The sequence below is a fragment of the Cannabis sativa genome, chromosome 8 (assembly GCF_029168945.1).
Source record: "Cannabis sativa cultivar Pink pepper isolate KNU-18-1 chromosome 8, ASM2916894v1, whole genome shotgun sequence".
Classification (NCBI taxonomy): domain Eukaryota; kingdom Viridiplantae; phylum Streptophyta; class Magnoliopsida; order Rosales; family Cannabaceae; genus Cannabis; species Cannabis sativa.
The window spans coordinates 46,975,240-46,994,278 of NC_083608.1; the positions used below are offsets into that span (position 1 = coordinate 46,975,240).

General features: G+C 33.0%; 4 protein-coding genes across 6 annotated transcripts; 1 reads left to right on the forward strand and 3 right to left on the reverse strand.

Moving 5' to 3' along the window:
* Positions 1-133: 133 nt before the first annotated feature.
* On the reverse strand, positions 134-2,091 carry LOC115699420 (elongation factor Tu, chloroplastic). The gene has a single exon (XM_030626815.2). The coding sequence runs from the start codon at positions 1,869-1,871 to the stop codon at positions 426-428; it is 1,446 nt and encodes a 481-aa protein (XP_030482675.2). The 5' UTR covers positions 1,872-2,091; the 3' UTR covers positions 134-425.
* Positions 2,092-3,786: 1,695 nt separating this feature from the next.
* Positions 3,787-8,195, reverse strand: LOC115700819 (SAGA-associated factor 29 homolog A). Of its 2 annotated transcripts, none has more exons than XM_030628480.2 (10): positions 8,043-8,195; positions 7,228-7,428; positions 6,554-6,647; positions 6,316-6,392; positions 5,537-5,643; positions 5,350-5,435; positions 5,129-5,182; positions 4,495-4,648; positions 4,341-4,354; positions 3,787-4,138 (listed from the first exon to the last, which is right to left on the reverse strand). In XM_030628480.2, exons 2-10 carry the CDS (start codon positions 7,343-7,345, stop codon positions 4,033-4,035), a joined length of 810 nt encoding a protein of 269 aa, XP_030484340.1. In that variant the 5' UTR covers positions 7,346-7,428; positions 8,043-8,195; the 3' UTR covers positions 3,787-4,032. The 2 variants fall into 2 exon arrangements, with proteins under 2 accessions (XP_030484340.1, XP_030484338.1); XM_030628478.2 differs by having other exon boundaries at positions 5,537-5,646.
* A 1,387-nt stretch (positions 8,196-9,582) lies between these two features.
* LOC115700567 (uncharacterized) lies at positions 9,583-14,051 on the forward strand. 2 transcript variants are annotated; one of them, XM_061102118.1, is made up of 16 exons: positions 9,600-9,869; positions 10,243-10,425; positions 10,536-10,647; positions 10,769-10,924; positions 11,438-11,542; positions 12,060-12,143; positions 12,207-12,322; positions 12,412-12,513; positions 12,605-12,718; positions 12,827-12,883; positions 12,998-13,064; positions 13,152-13,205; positions 13,296-13,370; positions 13,461-13,496; positions 13,634-13,777; positions 13,844-14,051. In XM_061102118.1, the coding sequence occupies exons 2-15, from the start codon at positions 10,403-10,405 to the stop codon at positions 13,745-13,747; spliced, it is 1,215 nt and encodes a 404-aa protein (XP_060958101.1). In that variant the 5' UTR covers positions 9,600-9,869; positions 10,243-10,402; the 3' UTR covers positions 13,748-13,777; positions 13,844-14,051. The 2 variants fall into 2 exon arrangements, with proteins under 2 accessions (XP_030484003.2, XP_060958101.1); XM_030628143.2 differs by having other exon boundaries at positions 9,583-9,869; positions 13,634-14,051.
* Positions 14,052-14,958: 907 nt separating this feature from the next.
* On the reverse strand, positions 14,959-18,710 carry LOC115700901 (uncharacterized). Its single transcript, XM_030628568.2, has 9 exons — positions 17,503-18,710; positions 16,903-16,958; positions 16,738-16,820; positions 16,489-16,567; positions 16,286-16,396; positions 15,901-16,010; positions 15,569-15,652; positions 15,355-15,392; positions 14,959-15,236 (listed from the first exon to the last, which is right to left on the reverse strand). Exons 1-9 carry the CDS (start codon positions 18,557-18,559, stop codon positions 15,166-15,168), a joined length of 1,689 nt encoding a protein of 562 aa, XP_030484428.2. The 5' UTR covers positions 18,560-18,710; the 3' UTR covers positions 14,959-15,165.
* Between the last annotated feature and the right edge of the window lie 329 nt (positions 18,711-19,039).

Consider the following 19,039-nt stretch of genomic DNA (forward strand, 5'->3'; position numbering starts at 1 on the left):
GTTATATGTCCATAAGTAAAATTGAACAAAAATTCTTGAATTCAACAATTTCGAGGAATTTTTAACAGAAAATATCAGAAATACAATTTGGTATATGTCAAGTGAGTAACCGAAAGTTGAGAAAACTAAAAACTCGTAAGACAAGAACTTATATTTGTAGCTGAAGTTCATGCAAAAAGAAAAAGCCTACAACTTGGTAAAAAAGCTTCCTCATTACCAACATACAGAAATGAAAAAGGAATACATGTCTAATACTACAAGGCCAAAACTATTACAGTAACAACATCCAAAAGAGATAACATATCAACAAAAATGTAGCATCTAATTCTGTGAAAACTTGACTCAACTAAACCATACTATAAGTGCACAAAAGCTGATTCAACCAACAGACAAGACAAACAAACAATATGACAAACTTGTTCCTATCACTCAATAATTGACTGAATAACACCAGCCCCAACAGTCTTCCCACCTTCTCTAATAGCAAATCTCATACCTTGCTCACAAGCAACCGGCATTATGAGTTCCACAACCATCTTAATCCGGTCACCCGGCATGACCATCTTGGACTCTTCATCTTTGTCATTCTTAATACCAGTAACTTTCCCAGTAACATCAGTAGTTCTCATGTAAAACTGGGGTCTGTATCCAGCAAAAAAGGGCGAATGCCGCCCACCTTCTTCTTTCTTTAGCACATAAACAATGGCCTCAAACTTGGTATGAGGTGTAATGGTACCAGGCTTGGCAATAACCATTCCTCTTTGAATATCAATCTTTTGAATCCCTCTAAGCAAAATCCCCACATTGTCACCTGCAATAGCCTCATCAAGGGTCTTCTGAAACATTTCAACACCAGTAACTGTTGTGGCTCTAGTCTCTCTAAGACCAACTACTTCAACACTATCACCAACCTTGACTTTTCCCCTCTCAACACGCCCGGTAGCCACAGTTCCACGACCAGTGATCGTAAAAACGTCTTCAATAGCCAATAGGAATGGCAATTCTGTCTGTCTTTTGGGAATTGGAATGTAACTATCAACAGCATCCATTAACGTGTAAATCTTATCAACCCATTCATTATCTCCTCTATTAAGCTTAGGGTTTGCCATTAAAGCTTCCAAAGCTAATAAAGCCGAACCTGAAACGATTGGCACATCATCACCGGGAAACTCATAAGCAGAAAGAAGCTCACGAACCTCTAATTCCACCAACTCAAGAAGCTCCTCGTCATCAACCTGATCCTGTTTATTCAAGAACACAACCATGTTAGGAACCCCAACTTGTTTAGCCAACAAGACGTGTTCTTTCGTCTGAGGCATAGGTCCATCGGCACCGGAGACCACCAGAATCGCACCATCCATTTGTGCAGCGCCGGTGATCATATTCTTGACGTAATCAGCATGACCAGGGCAATCCACGTGAGCGTAGTGACGACTCTCAGTCTCATACTCAACAGTAGCGGTATTGATCGTGATCCCTCGAGCTCGCTCCTCCGGAGCGGCGTCGATTTCGTCGTACTTCTTGGGAGCGCTATTTCCCATGGAAGCTAAAGCCATGGTTAAAGCAGCGGTAAGAGTGGTCTTTCCATGGTCGACATGGCCGATCGTTCCGATATTGAGGTGCGGCTTCTTGCGCTCGAATTTCCCCCTGGCAGCCCTGACGGAAAACGATCTCCGTGGGGAAATGGAATTAGCGGTAGACGGAGAGAACAAGGGAGAGTAGCGAAATGGGTTGGAAGAAGAGGTAGTTGAGAAATAGGGTTTTAGGTGGTGAGAGAGAAGAAGGGGTGATTGAGATTGCTGTATATGGAGGTGTTTGAATGGGAATAAGGAAGAAGAGGAGGAAGAAGGAGGTCCAAGAATGGAAGCCATGGCGGAAAGAGAGTAAAGACTTTTGGGAGAGGAAGGTGGTCACTGGTCAGAACCAAAGATCGTTTCAGAAAACGGCCATTTCTTGGATCCAACTGTTTTTGAATAATAAACCAGTCGTTTTCTCAACTAAACCTAAGCGCTTTTTTTGAATACGACATCGTTTTAAGGTTTTTTTTTTCGTTTTGAATACGATATCGTTTTAATGTTTTCTTTTTTTTTTCTTTTTCTTTTTGAATAAAAAATGCAACTTCATTCAATAGAGCAATTGCTCACCAAAGTGCACATATTGCTTAAGAAATAACAAATCAACATTATTAAAAAAATGCCAAAAGATATATACAATTATCAATCAAATGACCAAAATCGAAACACATTCTTAGCTTACTATGGAGTGCTTCCAATATTAATAAACTATCTATTTCAATCGTGACATGAAAATAATAATATAGCTTCAACCAGCTTAAAACTTTCTTAATTCTCATTGCCTCAGTCACTTCTGCCGTCTTTATGAAAACATTAACATCTCAAACTACAAACCTCGTCCTAAATCTTCCTTCATCAACAAAGGTTGTTGCATCGACATTTACTTAACTTCTGGTTCGGCCCATGGCACATTCCCGTCCCTTTTGCACAAAGGATGTGACGGATGAATATTTCCTGTTTCTTTAGCATTTACCCATTAATCAAAGCGAAGATGCCTAATCAAATCGCACATAGGGTTTTTAGCCATGATTCAAATCACATGTAGAGGTTTTTTTTTTTTATGTTTGTGTGAGTGAAGGGATCATGGGATCGAATCCCTACAAAAACACACTTAACTAAGAGCATTTTCAATGGTACCATTTTTTAATATTTTTTGTTCTAAAATGATCTAATAGTAAGCATCTCTAAAAATTATTAAAATAATATTATATTAAATAAAAAAAATTTCTTACTTTATAATAAAATGATAAAAAAAAATAAGAAAAAAAAATGTAAAAGATGTTATGGTATGATATTCTTTTGTGGCATTCTTTTTAATTCCAATATTAAGCATCATTTAAAAAATACTAAAAATATATTCATGTCATCAACCATCCTTCATAATATCTCCATTGGAGATACTCTAAAAAGGTATAAAACAATCAAAGTACCATATTTAGAAAATATTAGAGTCACTTAAAGAAAAAACATACATACAATTTAATTTGTGCGATGTGGCCGGTTTGATTTGATTTTTACTCTTAGTATATATATATTATTTAAAAAAAAAAATCTTAACTAAGACAAATAAATATTATTGAAAGAGTTCTTATGAACAAGTGAACAAATATATTTCAGAAAATCGGACAACCAAATAGTATAGTTGCTACACTGAGAGCAAATCTTGCCACAAGGAACATAATACTTAATTCATCTCTTGCTTTTAAAATTTTATTTTAAAAAACTTTAATAAATAATTTGCCTAGAATTACCCTTATATAAGAGAGAAAAAGGTATTAGGAGAATCTAGTACTCTTCTATTTTTACAAAGCGTTGAATTGTTTTTTTAAAAAAAAAAAATAAAAAATTGTAAAGTCATTATTAAATTACTGATACAAAATTAGTATAGAGAACTTTTCTTTTTTATAGAAATAAAATTTAGTAATATTACATTTACCTATTATCTTTTTTTTCGCTAGTATGTATAAATACATATATATTATTAATGACTAATTAAGATTGGATTTGCTTAATCTTATATGTAGGTTTACTGATCTTCTACTATCAAACTGAGACTGAATGATCTGGGGTTTCTAATGTAAATAAAAATAAAAATTATTATTCACATTATATGTATAATTATAAACAAATTAAATTATTATAATTCATTCAAAATTAACTTATTGCTTAACATTTGTGTTATTAAGCAGGTAGATAGATAGATAGATACCAGTTATACAATATAAAAAATATATGTACTTAGATTGAAGACAGTTCTTGTACTTAAAAAATTGTGTAGTTTTATCCCTAACTAAATAAATTACCAGCCTTTAGCCTTTAGAGTATTATTGCTGAAATTAAATATGAAAGTAAAACAGCTAAAGGCCATCTTGTCCCATAATGCTACCCAAGTACATAGTTTTCAATAAGGCTTAAGCTATACAAAATCATAAGCCATTTTCATTATTCACAACAGTAATCACTGTCGATGTCCTTCTGGCAAGGCAACCACCTTATGGAAGGGCACTTCCCTCTTCGGTAAGGATCCATCTTCTTCTTCGTCGTCATCAAATTCGAGTACATAGCTGCACCCGAAAAACAGAGAAATATATCATGTTTTGTAAACCAAACTCTTTGACTAATACTAAAAGTTATTGTGTAAGTACCAACAGACTCGAACCTCAGACCGTTTAAATTATTCTTTTTATAAATGAAATTTTCTGAGGAAACATTTCATATTGATCATATGTTATTTGACTGTACACAAAGCATATAGATGTGACTTACTCATCAATCTTTCTCTGAAAACGATTGAATGGTTGGAGGGTGAGTTCCGCAACATGCAAAGTATAACAAATTGTTAGTTTCATGGTGAGGAGGGGAAACAGAATCCAGAAGAATGCTAATCACACAATGAAAGTAAAATAGTTGGAATTATCACCTTACGAGGGCCATTTACCACAGTCGCCTTGTACAGTGCAGTAGTTCCTGGATAAACCGCTAAAACATGTCTTCCATGAGGAAAATCTGGGGCACTAGAAGGATCATTTTTCTTGGGGAAAGGAATAATAGCTGATAGCGGCACTTTGTACCTTCTGAGAACAATGAAGCAGACAAAGGTTGTTCAGATGAAGTACTTTTCTAGAGCTGATCAAGTTACTAAATTGGCCATAGATGATAGAATAATGTATACAACTGTCAGGATGGAATTTAAAGCCTCTGAGCTAGGTGAGTGAACTTAGCTTCAAAACATCCTTTGAATAGAAATAAGGTACATATAATATGATAAGATATCACTTTATCATTAAAGTGCAAGTTGCAACTTAGAATCAATTCAATGTTATAATTTTATAAACATAATTTCAAAATCCTTTATCAGTGATTAAAACACACATATATTCGTTGTGATTTAGTGGGAAATATTACTAACACAAAATATAACTCGTCAAATCTAAAATTAGCGAGACATAAGAAAATTCACAGCAGGCAACGGCGCACCACCAAATATATATTATATAGCCATCCACATAAATTCACAAGGTTTCATAAGTATATATTTGCTTGATAAAAGTTACCTTTGACCAGTACTCTCTTCATCGTCCCCAGGCTCCTCATCTAGCACTTCAAATCTACACAAAGTATCTCAACAAGTAAGGAAAAAGTGGGATCCGAATGTTAACATTGACGCAGTAGAGTCCAACTATGAACTCCTATCTGGCATACAAACATAACGTGAGGCTAAACTTATAGGTAAACACGAAAACCCATATATTGCATCTAATGAAACTGAACTTACTCTTTCGTTTCTTTATCAAAGTGTGTCACCTTTACAACAAACCACTCATCCTTGTCACCATCTCCTGCATTTACCTTAGCTGCTACCTAAAAACAATACAAATTATACAGGATGTCATGAACATATCATCGAAATGGAAGAATACACAATCATGTTTCACACAACTCTAAAATAGTTGCATGCATACCTGTTCGCCTTTTATAGTAGCATAAGCTTCTATGTGGGTTCGCATGGAGGGAGAGTGTCTTGAAATATCGGAATCAGATTTCATTCTCTTCCTCTTCTGTTCACTGCCTTCTGCAACATATGGAAGTATCAGTAGTGAGTGGGAATTTTTTGTTTTTTTTTATCATTGACTAGATTAAAAATATTCAAACATGTTAGGTTTTGTTTGTGTTAGTTCGTAGTAACTCTTACAACCTGTGAATCAATCCACAAATGCACTTCACCCAGTATGCATAATTGTCATCTCTATATCTATGCAAGACTTTACATTTTATGAAACGCGATAAGATATATATCAGTTAATCAGAACAAGTAGACGTCATACCTAGTACTACAACTCCATTAAATTTCCACGACATTTAAAATGTTACAGGAAAACACAAACATTGTGATATGCTGTTAAATCTCAAAAAGATTTACTATTTGTGAGTTGACTCCTATGCGCAAATAGATACAAAATATTACAGAGAAATGCTCTCAAGGGTCATGGCTCACATGTAATACTAAAAAAGAAGTTTATCAAGTCATTTTAGCTTATGAGATACAAGCAAGGATGAGCAATTTTTATATGAAAAATGGTATCTTTTTACTATCCTCTGTACATAAATAACACCAACGAGAACGCTTAGAATATTAATTCATGCCTATTAGTCTCTTCCAAAAATGGAAAACAGTTAAAGCACTTGCAAATAGTAATCTTTCGAAAGAGAAATCTAATGGCTCCAAGCTGAGAGTGCATACCAACTCTTCGACGTTGCTGCCCTTGAGTTCCAGAAGGAAGCAGGGCATCAAGTTGATTCATCAACATATTGGAAACACTGAAACCAAACATGACATTGAAATTAAGTGGTGCAAAATAATGACAACAAATGCTGATAAACCAATAAACATAATCTTACAAGAAGCTAACTCCAATGCCCATGAAAAAATTATGCATTTAAGATTTCACCTAAAATTAGGAAGTTATAAACTAACATACCTTACTTCACTTTCAGAAAGATCTTTAGCATGGGTATATAGATGCTTCAGTTTTGCTAAGGAATTATCTCCTGGCTTTTCAACCACCTCAGGAGCTGCAATGATACGAATAATGAGAAATTGGGGAAAACAAAAAATAAACCCGCAACTCAAAATAAGTAAATAATCATATTATTAAACTACAAATTATGGTGGTATTTCATTTATATTTCTACACCAATCATCTGAGATGTATCACTCGGATTAATAATTACCAGAAATAATAAATCATGATTTTTAACTCTCCATCAAAATCAAACAACATAGCTCTTATTTCATAAAGAAATCCATGATTAAAAAATATACATATATACGTATGTAATAAAATAATTAACAAAACTCACCAAATATATCCACATAGAAAGATATAAACAAAAAAAAATTCATAACTGTATATTATTCAAGAATCAAACAATTTACTATTCCAACGAACAAATTAACAAAAACCCAATCATCTAATTAACCCAAATACCTTTTTGATATAAAAATAAAAAATCATAAAATTACCCACACAACAATAAAGGAAAGAAAATTTATAAATGGAAGGATAATCAGGTATAAAAATAGACATGTACATATAATACATATATATAAATATATATATAGAGAGAGAGAATATTGAATAGATAGACTGACTTGTTAAAAGCTTCTTGTGCATCTTATTGATCTCGCTGAGAACCTCTTCCTGCTCCTTCCTTAACCGATCAAGCTCCTTCGAGTTGTCCAATATTCCAGCAATGTCCGGCGAAGCCATCGTTATCCTTGTCCCAAAATTCGATTCAAGCTACGATTACAGTTCTTCTACTTTGATTAATCATTCCTCGTCAAAATATCTCACTGTAATTACTCACAAATTATTATTGTTAATAATAGTAATAATCACAAATTTCTATCTTAGACCGAAACAAATAACGCAATTAGTTTTCAAAGACCAAAAAACATGTATATGAGGAGGTGCCCTAAAAACGACGTCGTTTTTGGTTTGTAATCCATTATAAATTTATGATCGTAGATCACATGGAAAATTATGCCACGTGGAGAAACGACGATGATGAACAGTTCGCACGTGCCAATAGTAAGTAATCCTTTTTTTTTTCTTTTTAAATTTCAATTTTAATAGTAATTTAAAATTATTTTCAAGCTAATTAATTAACTGTCACTTACTTAACAGACACTCGAACACTATACATGCATGTATTTATTTATTTATTTATTTTTATTTTTGAGTGACTAAAAAATAATTAAATTTCAATTTAAATGGAACAAAATTCAAACCAAAATTTTCCGTTAAGAGGTTTTTTTTTAAAAAAGAAAATTATGAACAAAACCGAAAACTGAACCCCAAATTCATTGTGAGAAAGAAAATTAACCCAAGATTCGATGAGGGTGGAAGATCAGAATTTTAAATAGAATAAAATAAACAAAAATTAGGGTTAGGTTAAAAAGCAAACCTGTTGAATTTCTGGAATTGAGTTCATGTGTCTGGATTTAGAAACATTCGATCAAGGAGATCTGGTGGAACTTCACGATTTGATTTTTTTTTTTGGAAAGGTTGGAACTTCATGACCATAAATAATTGATTAAAGAGAAAATAACCACAACTAACGTGGTTGTAAATTCACCTGATTTATTATTGGGCCTGGCCCAATAACACATTTATCTTATTTAATATTTATTTTAATTATCTTTTTTTTTTGTAATTTAATTCTTGTTTTTATATGCCCCATTAAAAGTTTTAATTAGGATAATGAATAATTAAATACATGAAAAGAAGAAGAAAAAAAGTTGAATAACACACACTCAAGTGGTTGTCTGCATGGTTTCGAAGAAAAAAAAAGTGGTTATTGCTTTTAGTAAGAGACTTTTATTTTATTGATGATCTCGATCATTTTATGATGTTATAACAAGCTTGTAATTTATATATCTAAGAGTATACTTAATTTATGTTTGTTGGATATTTTTTCATATTGTCTTCGGAATGTTTAGTTTAAAAAATTAAATCTTAACAATTAATAAAAAACATTTAAAATAATAAATAATATTCTAAAAATATAAAACATGAATAATGAATTAAAAAAATTAAAATAAAAAAACTAAATCTTCATTTTAATGAGATAGGAGTATAGTATTTTAAAAGTCTTATTGTAATTTAAATCATTAAATTTAAAAATAAACTTGTTGTTGGTAAAAGCATTGCTAATATCTATAAAGAGAGAAAGTAATCACTCTTTCACATTTTTAAAGAAGTCCTCACAACACTTTTGTTATCATTGAGGAAGATATGGTGATACGCTAATTCAATTGTTATTGTTGTTCAAAAGGTTTGGTTTTTTTTTTTAATGAAATTTTTAAACATATTATAAAACATATATAATTTACAAACTCTCTCAATATTAATAATAATAAATTATTTAGGATTTTTTTTTTCTATTTTGAACTATTTACCATTATCAAATAGTATCCCTAAATTATTTTTATTTACTAAATATGACTATTATTATTAATTATTGGTATTCGCCACTTTCTATTAGTAGTACCTTATTAGCGATATTTATTAAAAAAATCTTTAATTATATGGTATTCTCTACATAATTACACTAATAACGATATTATATCAAGAAAAATGCTAGACAATAATTTTTAGCAATTTTCATTAATTATTCCTCTTGTATTATTCACAATATACAAGAATTTTATTAAATTTTAGATGAACATGTATAATTTAAACAAAAAATTAGTTTAAATTTTAAGAAATTCTTTTCCAATTAACAATTAATAAAAAAAATTACTTTTAAGAAAAACGACTAATAAAAAATTAAAAAATATTTAATTTAATTTAATTAAGAAAAACTGAAACTAACTGAACTGTTAACCTTGTTCAAATAAAAATGAACTCTTAACCAATTCTCATTTAGTAATAAACTGCCAAATTAATAAAAGGTAAAATCTTTTGTAAAAATAAAATAAAATAAAAAAGTGGGTGGGTGGGTTCACACATGGTCCTCCCATGGAGCTTGAGAATATGAATATGATTGGATGAAACACATCCCAATTTGGTTGTTTTCTGTGGAAACATAAACACCTGATAATGCTTTCCCCAAACTCAAAATCACCATCACCACCAACAACAACACTCTTCTTTCATTTCATTTCAAACTCTTAATCATTTCCAACATATTCAAATCTAAACACAGCTAGGTTTCACTTTTTTTCTTCTTCTTCTTATTAATATTCTCAGATTCAAACTGGTTTTTATTTTGACATCCTCATCAACTAACGTAAGTTTTGCTTTCCAATTTCAAATTTCTTTAAACCCAACACTGGGTTTAATTTCATTCCTTTTATGTTGGATTCAAAATGGCAACTTTAATTTTGTTTTATTTGATATGTAACTGCATTGATCTCTTCTCCAATTATAATGGTTTAGCGTAGTAGCTTTGATTGCGAATTTATTTCCTTTCTAATTTTTCTTTATTCTAGATAGCTTTTCGAATCTTGTGAACCCAAATTCAGAATGCTCTTTCATTGGGTTGGTTTGATTTTGCTTTAACGTGCCTTTATAGCGATTTTCGTTTGTGGGTATTTATTGTTATGACAACAGTGAATCTAGTTATGGGTTTTAAGCTAAAAATCTGATGATTACATTTTCAGGGTTGGTTTGTCAATTGTGATGAAAGCCATTTGCTCAATTTCCAAACACTGGAAAGATATATAGTTTTGATGAGTGTATTGAGTGCTTGAGCAGCTTTTACTTGCTGGGCCAATCTGAACTATACATTTGTGATTGTAGAGTTGGAATAAACTGACCAATATGGTAAATCCATCATTACGAGGGTATGGACCAATTTCTCTTGTGAGATAAAAGTTTATCTTTTTGTTTCAGTGTGGAAATTATTTAGTGTTGAAATGAGTTTGTTTAATGGTGGAGTTTCCTTTGGTTGCAGGGGGGTTATAAGAAAACCAAATGAAACAATGAGGCTAGTTGTGACAACTTTCATTGGAATTGTATTTGGTTTCTTTTTAGGAGTATCATTTCCAACACTTTCATTAACTAAGGTGTGTGATGACCATTCTTTCTTTGTATGGTTCTCTTTCTCATTCAGATGGTTCCACTCCAGTCTTATTGTATAGAAGTAATTGAAATTTGGATTTTTTTTTCTATGTTTGAATTTGTCAGATGAACCTCCCTTCCGGCCTCTTTCCTTCAATTGATCTTACATATATTGAGGACAAGTACTCGGGCCTGTCAACTCGAGCTTTTTTCAAAGCTTTCTCATCTTTGAGGGGTAACAGAGGCGATTTCAATCAAGTTTACTCTTTCAACGATACAAAGGTACGTGGATGGTTCAATTAAACATACGACTACTTTTGGTGGCAAGAGGATAGCTAAAACGGTGCTCCCATAAAGTTTGAGATTCAAGTCTCCCTAAGTATCTTACAAAACAAATGTTATAGCTTTCTATTCCTCAAATATTGTAGGACTAGGTGAGGAGCTCAGTTTCAACAAATAAAGGAGTGAGCAGAAATTACTTGCTGGTTAATTATAGTGATTATAGATGTTTTTTCTTTTTAAAGTTCACATTTTCATCGTCTTTTTACGTGGGGAGAGCTAAAATGCACTTTTGTTGTGTTTATGTCGTTATTCTCCTTCGGTTTAAGTGTTGCACAGAATCCTTGTTGCATGGGCTGAGTACAGTGAGATAATAAGTGTATTGTATTGTGCCCATGAATGAGATTTTACAGTGATCTGCTCCTAGTGTATTGTATTCTTTAATTGTAAATTTGCAGGAGTATCCTTCTTCTCTAATGTGTTAGGATAGCTAATAAACCTCTACTTATACTGCAGATCTGGGTTCCAACAAATCCTCGCGGGGCTGAAAGACTACCGCCTGGCATAATTGCTTCCGAATCAGATTTCTATCTTCGCCGATTGTGGGGTCTGCCCAGTGAGGTGTGCATCTGTCATCCTCTGATTAAGTTTTGCTCCCTTATAATGTCAGCAACTATTATGCATGCAAAATTGTAAGAATTGTGCTTTATGACAGTATTTAAAGAAGCTATGAGTAAATATTCATCAAATGTAAATTGATTCATTGATTGCTTATTGAAAACTAAATAGAGAAGACAGAAAAATTGAGTTCTGAAGAAGATTTTATTAGTAGTAAATTCTACCAGATTAGAAATTAATAGATGGCCAAGTATCATTAAGAATGAATGCAGAACTTACTAATAAAGCTTTTTAAAGCATTTATTGAATCTGATTGCTTCTGGTTTTCATTTGCCAATAGACTTACTATAAAATAGTAAGCTTTAAATGCCCTAGCAAAATATAAAATTTAATATGTATTCTATATTTAGAAATAAATTGCAGGACTTTTATGATTAGTAATTACTTAGTGATTTACATAAGTGAAATGATGATCAGTTGTATACTATCTAAACTTTTACTGTGGTGATGGAATTTGCAGGATTTAACCGTCACACCAAAATATCTTGTCACTTTTACAGTTGGTTATAGCCAGAAAAAAAATATCGATGCTGCTGTTAAAAAGGTCAGTGTTCAACTGCTGTTTGTTTTCTCTCTCTTCATTTCTCAAACTGACATACATGTACAGTTTTCAGAGAATTTCACCATTCTGTTGTTTCACTATGATGGTCGAACAAGTGAATGGGAAGAGTTTGAGTGGTCAAAAAGGGCAATCCATGTGAGCGTCCCGAAGCAAACTAAATGGTTAGCATTTAAATGGTTGCCCGTTACAGATTTTTCGTCAAGTCCTGTAAGAGTTATGCTCATATAAAATTCCTGAATTTCGGTTTTAGGTGGTATGCAAAACGCTTTTTGCATCCTGACATCGTTGCAGCTTATGATTACATCTTTTTGTGGGACGAGGATCTCGGTGTGGAGCACTTTAATGCAGAGGAGTGAGTTTTATCTATTGAATGTGTTGCATTTAGTAAAACACTTGTGTGTACTATCTGTTATCATATGCCTTTAAAATCTGCTTTGATTCAGATACATAAAATTAGTGAAGAAACATGGTTTGGAGATTTCGCAGCCGGGATTGGAACCAAATAAGGGATTAACATGGCAGATGACTAAAAGGAGAGGTTATAGTGAAGTTCACAAGTAAGAGTGACAACATTTTCCACTCAATTTAGCTTGACCATGCATATTCAATTTTGATAGTTTCATTTGAGTTGCTCTTTTATCATTTCTCTTCTATCCTTTGTACAGGGATACAGAGGAGAAGCCTGGTTGGTGTACTGATCCACATTTGCCACCATGTGCAGCGTATGCAAAAATATTAGATTACATATTTAGTTACTTAGGAAGTGCACTCTATTTCTTCCATGGCCTTGTGAAAGCTGTAAAAATAGTTGCTAATAAGTTACATGTATTGTGCAGATTTGTTGAGATTATGGCAACTGTGTTCTCGCGTGATGCATGGCGATGCGTTTGGCATATGATTCAGGTTTATAATTTGTACTAGTCTGATGAAACCGATTGCATCTTATCCCCTAAATCTAACATGTCAAATACTTTGTTCCTCTTCTTGCAGAATGATCTGGTACATGGATGGGGTCTGGACTTTGCCCTTCGAAAATGTGTCGAGGTAGGCAAAAACTTGAAATTATTTGTTCCTTGTTTGTGATTATAAAACCGGATTATTTTTTCAACTTCATACCTTTTTTGCATAAACAAGCCTGCTCATGAGAAGATAGGAGTTGTAGATTCACAGTGGATTGTTCATCAAAGTGTTCCTTCACTTGGTTCCCAAGTGAGTCTTATTCCTAGCTTATTTTACTATTGATTTGTTCGGTTTATGTCGAATAAAATATGAATCTCTCTCTCTCTCCTTCATCTGCAGGGGAAATCAGAAGCTGGGAAACAACCATGGGAAGGGGTATGTAACAACTATTTTATCGATTATGTATCATTAGATTAGTTTGTGAAAATATGAAGTAGACAAACTTGAGCTCAAAAGAAAGTAACAAAATGAACAAGTTAGAAAGTTATATAAACTTGTGTATTGTGTATCAGGTGAGGGAGAGGTGCAGAAAGGAATGGAGAATGTTTCAAGATCGGATATCCAACGCCGAGAAAGCATATTTTGATTCAGTGGGAATTGATCCACCAAACTCAACAGTTCGTTAGATTTGTTGGGGTGAGATGGATTTGTATCATGAGAGAGAGAGAGAGAGAGAGAGAGAGAGAGAGAGAGAGAGAGAGAGAGAGAGAGAGAGAGAGAGAGAGAGAGAGAGAGAGAGAGAGAGAGAGTTGATACTTACCAGGCCTATTGTACTTAAATCTAGTCATGTATACCCAGAAATGTTTTAGCTGTAACATTGTGCTCCTCTTCCTGGATTTTTATTTTTCGCCAGAAAATCCAGTCTGTATTATTTTATTAAATTTTTTCTTTCTCTTGATGAAATTCCATTATATTGTTTAGCTGGGTTAATATTGTTGACAATGGCATAGAACTAAAAAAGAAAAGTAATGCCCATTTCTTTCACATGCTTCATCAGAACTACACTCACCACTCACCTCCTTGTGTCGTTATGCTATTATTGGAAGTTCATATATGCTATTCAAGCCATTTTAGAGGTGAAGGGATGGCACCAAATTATCTGAATCTAACAATTTTTATTTTTAAATAATAAAAAATAATTTACAGCGTAAACATTTAAGTTTATTTCACGATTGCAGATAAATATTTAAATTTAATTTTTTATAGTAATAATAGTTAAGTTATATTTTTGAAATTTTTGTTAAGATAAGTGTTAAGATATTATTCATGTATCATCTTTTTAATGATATATTTAAATTAATTTTTAAATAAAAAATAAAAATTTAATGAAATAGACTAATCAAGTAGTGTTATATGGTCTCACTGACTTAACACTAAACAGTCAAGTGTCTATTGAAGTTTCAAAAATATAACTTAAGTATTATTATAGTAACAAATTAAACTAAAATATTTATATCGTAAATTACTCAATAATAGAAAGTATAAAAATTGGCTTTTTTTTACTAATTCCCACCTCTAATATCACGAAATAATTTTGTTTCAAAACACCTCAAAAAGCTCTTTAGGGCATTGTGTTAAATTCATAACACAATTATTCACAAATTCCTAAATTTATGACAAGTAAAAAGCACACATTCAAAATTTTGCATCAAACATCCTCAAATGGTCTTCAACGCTGTCATGTCCGTCGAAGCAAAAGCTCGATCACCAGAATCTTCATTTTCGATGAAAGTTTTGTTTCAATGGACTTTCAGCAATTTTTGTTGCACAATCTCCTCAATCATGCTATCCTCTCTCACCATTCCTATCATCTAAAAAAACACCTCTTTCTCGAAAATTTTGTTTGTAGTTCATGAAGTTTAGTGTCATTCATTGGAAAAATTAACGAATTTTCAGAAAGAATAATTTAACCTGGTATAAAAATAAATAAATTTACATTATAATAACAAAATTTAAGATGAAAAAAAAGGTGGAACCTTTTCTGTGGTTTGTTATATAGGGTGAAAAATTGCAGAGACTTGCATATAATGACTTCAATAAGCAACTAGAAATAGTTTTTGGTAATTGCTTCTTTCAAATCTTTGAATTCCCAAGCATCATCGGCGGAATATTCTCCTGTAAAAGTTTGAAAGAAATAAATGAACAAAATTTATAATTAGTCATGTAGAACAGAAGAAGAAGAAGTTGCATTTTTTATTAAGCAAGATAAAGATAAAGATAGAAGGGTTCATACCAATTGAATCTCTACGAAGAGCAGTTAAATGAGCACAGCTGAAAGTGAAGAAGAGTAAAATTAATTAATTGTATAAAACATGGATAAAGAGCTATGAACTTTGTTGTAGAGTTTCTTCATTCCAAAAAAAAAAGAAAAAAACACAACTGTGCATAAGGTGGAACAAAAAAAAGAGAAAGCTTTTACAAAAATCGAGTTAATTATGAGTAAATACCTTCCAAGAGCCTTCCCAAAATCGGCACATAGAGACCTAATGTAGGTCCCTTTGGAGCATGTAACCCGAAAAATTAGATTTTGTCTGCAGAGATGCACACCAGGAAATAATAATTAGATTGTTGAATATAATGACATTGATTATTGGAAATTTGAATAGCACATTCAGCTACATGACTGATCAAGTGATTTTGCATGATATAGTGTTGCACTAATAAACAAAATCACCTATTTTTTAGCATAAATGAAGGTGGGTTGTTCCACATTAGATCTTGCTAAAATTATTAGGTATAATTGAGATCAAGGAATCATTGTGTGTTCGTGTGAAAGCACCTGTCATCTAAACTACGTTCAATGTCAAATTTGAAGATTGAAATGAGTCGTGGCGAAAGCTCAATGCTTTCTCCTCTTCTAGCTTTCTCATACAATTTCTCACCTCCAACCTGTCAAAAAAGTAGGCAAAGTGGTAAGGAAATAAGTATGCCTATAATAAAAGAGGCCATTTGTGCAAACTATCTCACTGTGAAGAGGCAAACACAAACTCCTTTTTTGTTCTCTCTCAAAATGCACTAATATAGGTATTCAGCTATAAAAGTAAATACATAAAAGAAAACCAATAATTATAAGTCCCATGCTATGAAAATGAAAGGCCAACGATATATCAACACCGTTGCATATCATCTGCTACTGAACAGATAAATAGCACAGACACTTTTACCTTGATGGCGGAAAACATTGGAGGTACTTGCCAGATCTCGCCACGAAAGGTTGCTGCTGCTTTTTTTATGTCCTCATCTTTGATGTGCTCCCAAGGTTCACGCTGAATGACCTATATAGGAAAACAATGCTCGAGTGAAATCTAAGACCATGCAAAATCATGAGTACAAATTGTTGTTATTTAAATAGAAAAAGCAAACATACTGGTGAATCAGCATCCCAAGTAGAAGTAGCTTCACCTAAACGGAAAACCCCACTGTAACCCTTAACCATAGCTTGATAGCTGTAGTAAAAAAAAAATCAAATAAAACCCTCAATCATAGCATAATAGCTAGTCACAACAAGTATTCAATGTTACATTACAATTGATGTATATCAACAAAGATTTTAACTAGTTGCTAGATAAGATGTAATTTGCTACACTTAACACACAAGACTAGATTCAAGATATACCTATCTGCCAACTTAGTTGCTTTACCAACACAAACAATTAATAAACCAGTTGCCATAGGATCAAGAGTCCCAGCGTGTCCTACCTGTAACACCACCAAACAATTAAGTTAGAGGAGACTATAGTGGGAGTTATATAAAATCGGGCGCAATAGGCAAAAAAGAAACCTTTTTCACTTTGACAAGGCGACGCAGCTTTCCACAAACTGTAAACGAAGTCCATCCTGTGTTGCAAATTCATAATTTAGGGTACTTCTTACTTCCAGGAAATGTGAATAACAAGCATGTAAAATCATGAAGACATTTAACCATGTCATGGAATGAAGAGTATTTGACCATGAAAGTCACAACAACTAAACTACGTCCATTTGCCAGCTAAAGCTGATTCTGATCAAACACTATAATAAGTTGAATTTGATCAAAACCAATATTTATACATTGTGGATGTTCTAATCCATTTGCCCACATGGTTCAATGACAGAGAAGGCTTAAAAATTGGAATCATATCTACTACTCGACTTAGGGGTGGCAATTTGGGCCAGGACGCGGGTTTGACAAAACATGAAACAAGATTTTGCACGTTCGCCACAATACAAAATTTATGCAAGTAGTGTTAGTGTCCGTACTTTATAATTTTTTCGTGTCACGGGTTGTGTTCATGTCGGTAGTTTTTCAGTAAATGTAAGACCTCAACACCACACAAAAACTACAAGCAAACACGAATTGCCACCCATACTCTACTACACCAAGAAGGCATCAATGAATTACCTTTTGGTTTGTTGATTAAGACCACTGTTCCATTGGGAGAATCCCATCTTGGAGGAAGCTCAGTACTCCTAGTCACAAGGTAAGGTTCCCCATTATCAACTCCCACAGCATCATCCTTACTGGGAACTTTCTTCAAACACTTAAAGAACTCCTCCACCTTCTTCTCAGTAACATCATTACTAATAATGGCATCCTTCCCCAATTCTCTACTCCTTTTTTCTTCCTCACCTTCATCAAAGAAAACAAGCCCCTTATTACTATCAACACCATCACCACCCTCAACTTTCTCACCATCAACCTTACTCATTTTTGCCACAACTTTCCCCTTTCGATTCTCAGCAATAACAACATTCGAATTTGACTCTCCAGCTTCAAGAAATGCCTTGTCCAAACACTGATCAGGAAAATACTTCTTCTCCAACTTATAAACCATCTTATAATGCTTATCTTTCTCCCATGGATAACAAAAAGTATCGTAAAAGTACAACTCTTCTTCTCGCTTATGCAATCTCGAAAACTCAACCACATCAGGCTTCAACTCTACAAACCCATCTTCATTTCTCCTCCTCCAATCTTCTTCATCAGAATCTGTTCCGTACATCCTCTGCCTCCTCTTGTTATAGTACTTTCTCTTAGCTTTATCCATCTCCATAATCTCAGAGCTGGGTCCCTCCGTTTCATTATTCTTCTTCTCCGAAGCTAGTTTCTGATCGACCCACCCTTCAAAACCCAATTCCGAAATGGGCTTTGAATTCTCCTCCACCTCCTTCTCCTCCGGCGAGTACTCGGAATTGGGTGTGGTGCATCGAAGGGGTGGGCGGCGGTTGTGAGTCTGGTCGAGTGAGGACTGAGTCGGTCGGTTAATGATCAAATCGTATTGAAGTGGGTATTTCGTAGAAGTGGAAAAGGGTAGTGAAGAAGAAGTTGAGATTGAGAGAAGAAAAGTGGTTGTTCTATTTACAAGTTTGAGGGTTGAGGAGGAAGAGGTGGCCATGAATGTTGTTGGCCGAGCTAAGACCAAAGATAGATAATTGGAAAGGAAGATTGATTTCGCCATTGCCGAAATGAGAATGGTGAATGGTGGTCTCTCTCTCTCTCTCTCTCTCTCTCTCTCTAAAATCTGGGTTTAAGCATGGTTTTATCAGTAAACTCGTTTGTTGTTTCTGGTGTTTATGAAAAGATTGGTTTTTTATTTTTTTTCTGGTCTTTGGGCGTTTTATATCGTTTGTTGCATAAGTATTTATACCTTTTTTTTAAAAAAAAAAAAAAATCAATTATTGATTAAGCAATTATTTATTGAAAAAATTTTCATTTTCAAAAAAGCAATTTTGCATTATAAATATTTAAGTTTCATTTCCATTTATAAATAAATACTTAAGTTTAATTTTTAACGGTAATAATTTTAAAACTTCTGTAAGTACATAGCTGTTAAGTGTTAAGTAAATTATTGTGTCTTTTAAGTGATAGATGTAATAAAATATAAGCGTTCTTAAACTTAACTGTGATGTTAATTAGGTGATTGATTATTTGGTTTGTT

Excerpts from the sequence above, each read along its gene's own strand:
- LOC115699420 (XM_030626815.2), bottom strand. The coding sequence starts at position 1,871 with ATGGCTTCCATTCTTGGACCTCCTTCTTCCTCCTCTTCTTCCTTATTC.
- LOC115700819 (XM_030628478.2), bottom strand. The coding sequence starts at position 7,345 with ATGGCTTCGCCGGACATTGCTGGAATATTGGACAACTCGAAGGAGCTT. Across the intron at positions 6,648-7,227 it reads GCACAAGAAGCTTTTAACAA|CTCCTGAGGTGGTTGAAAAG; the intron begins GTCAGTCTATCT and ends GTATCATTGCAG. Across the intron at positions 4,649-5,128 it reads GAAGAGAGTACTGGTCAAAG|AAGGTACAAAGTGCCGCTAT; the intron begins GTAACTTTTATC and ends CATTGTTCTCAG.
- LOC115700567 (XM_030628143.2), top strand. The coding sequence starts at position 10,403 with ATGGTAAATCCATCATTACGAGG. Across the intron at positions 10,426-10,535 it reads GTAAATCCATCATTACGAGG|GGGGGTTATAAGAAAACCAA; the intron begins GTATGGACCAAT and ends CTTTGGTTGCAG. Across the intron at positions 13,371-13,460 it reads TTCCTTCACTTGGTTCCCAA|GGGAAATCAGAAGCTGGGAA; the intron begins GTGAGTCTTATT and ends CTTCATCTGCAG.
- LOC115700901 (XM_030628568.2), bottom strand. The coding sequence starts at position 18,559 with ATGGCGAAATCAATCTTCCTTTCCAATTATCTATCTTTGGTCTTAGCT. Across the intron at positions 16,011-16,285 it reads CAATGTTTTCCGCCATCAAG|GTTGGAGGTGAGAAATTGTA; the intron begins GTAAAAGTGTCT and ends CTTTTTTGACAG. Across the intron at positions 15,653-15,900 it reads GAACGTAGTTTAGATGACAG|ACAAAATCTAATTTTTCGGG; the intron begins GTGCTTTCACAC and ends GCATCTCTGCAG.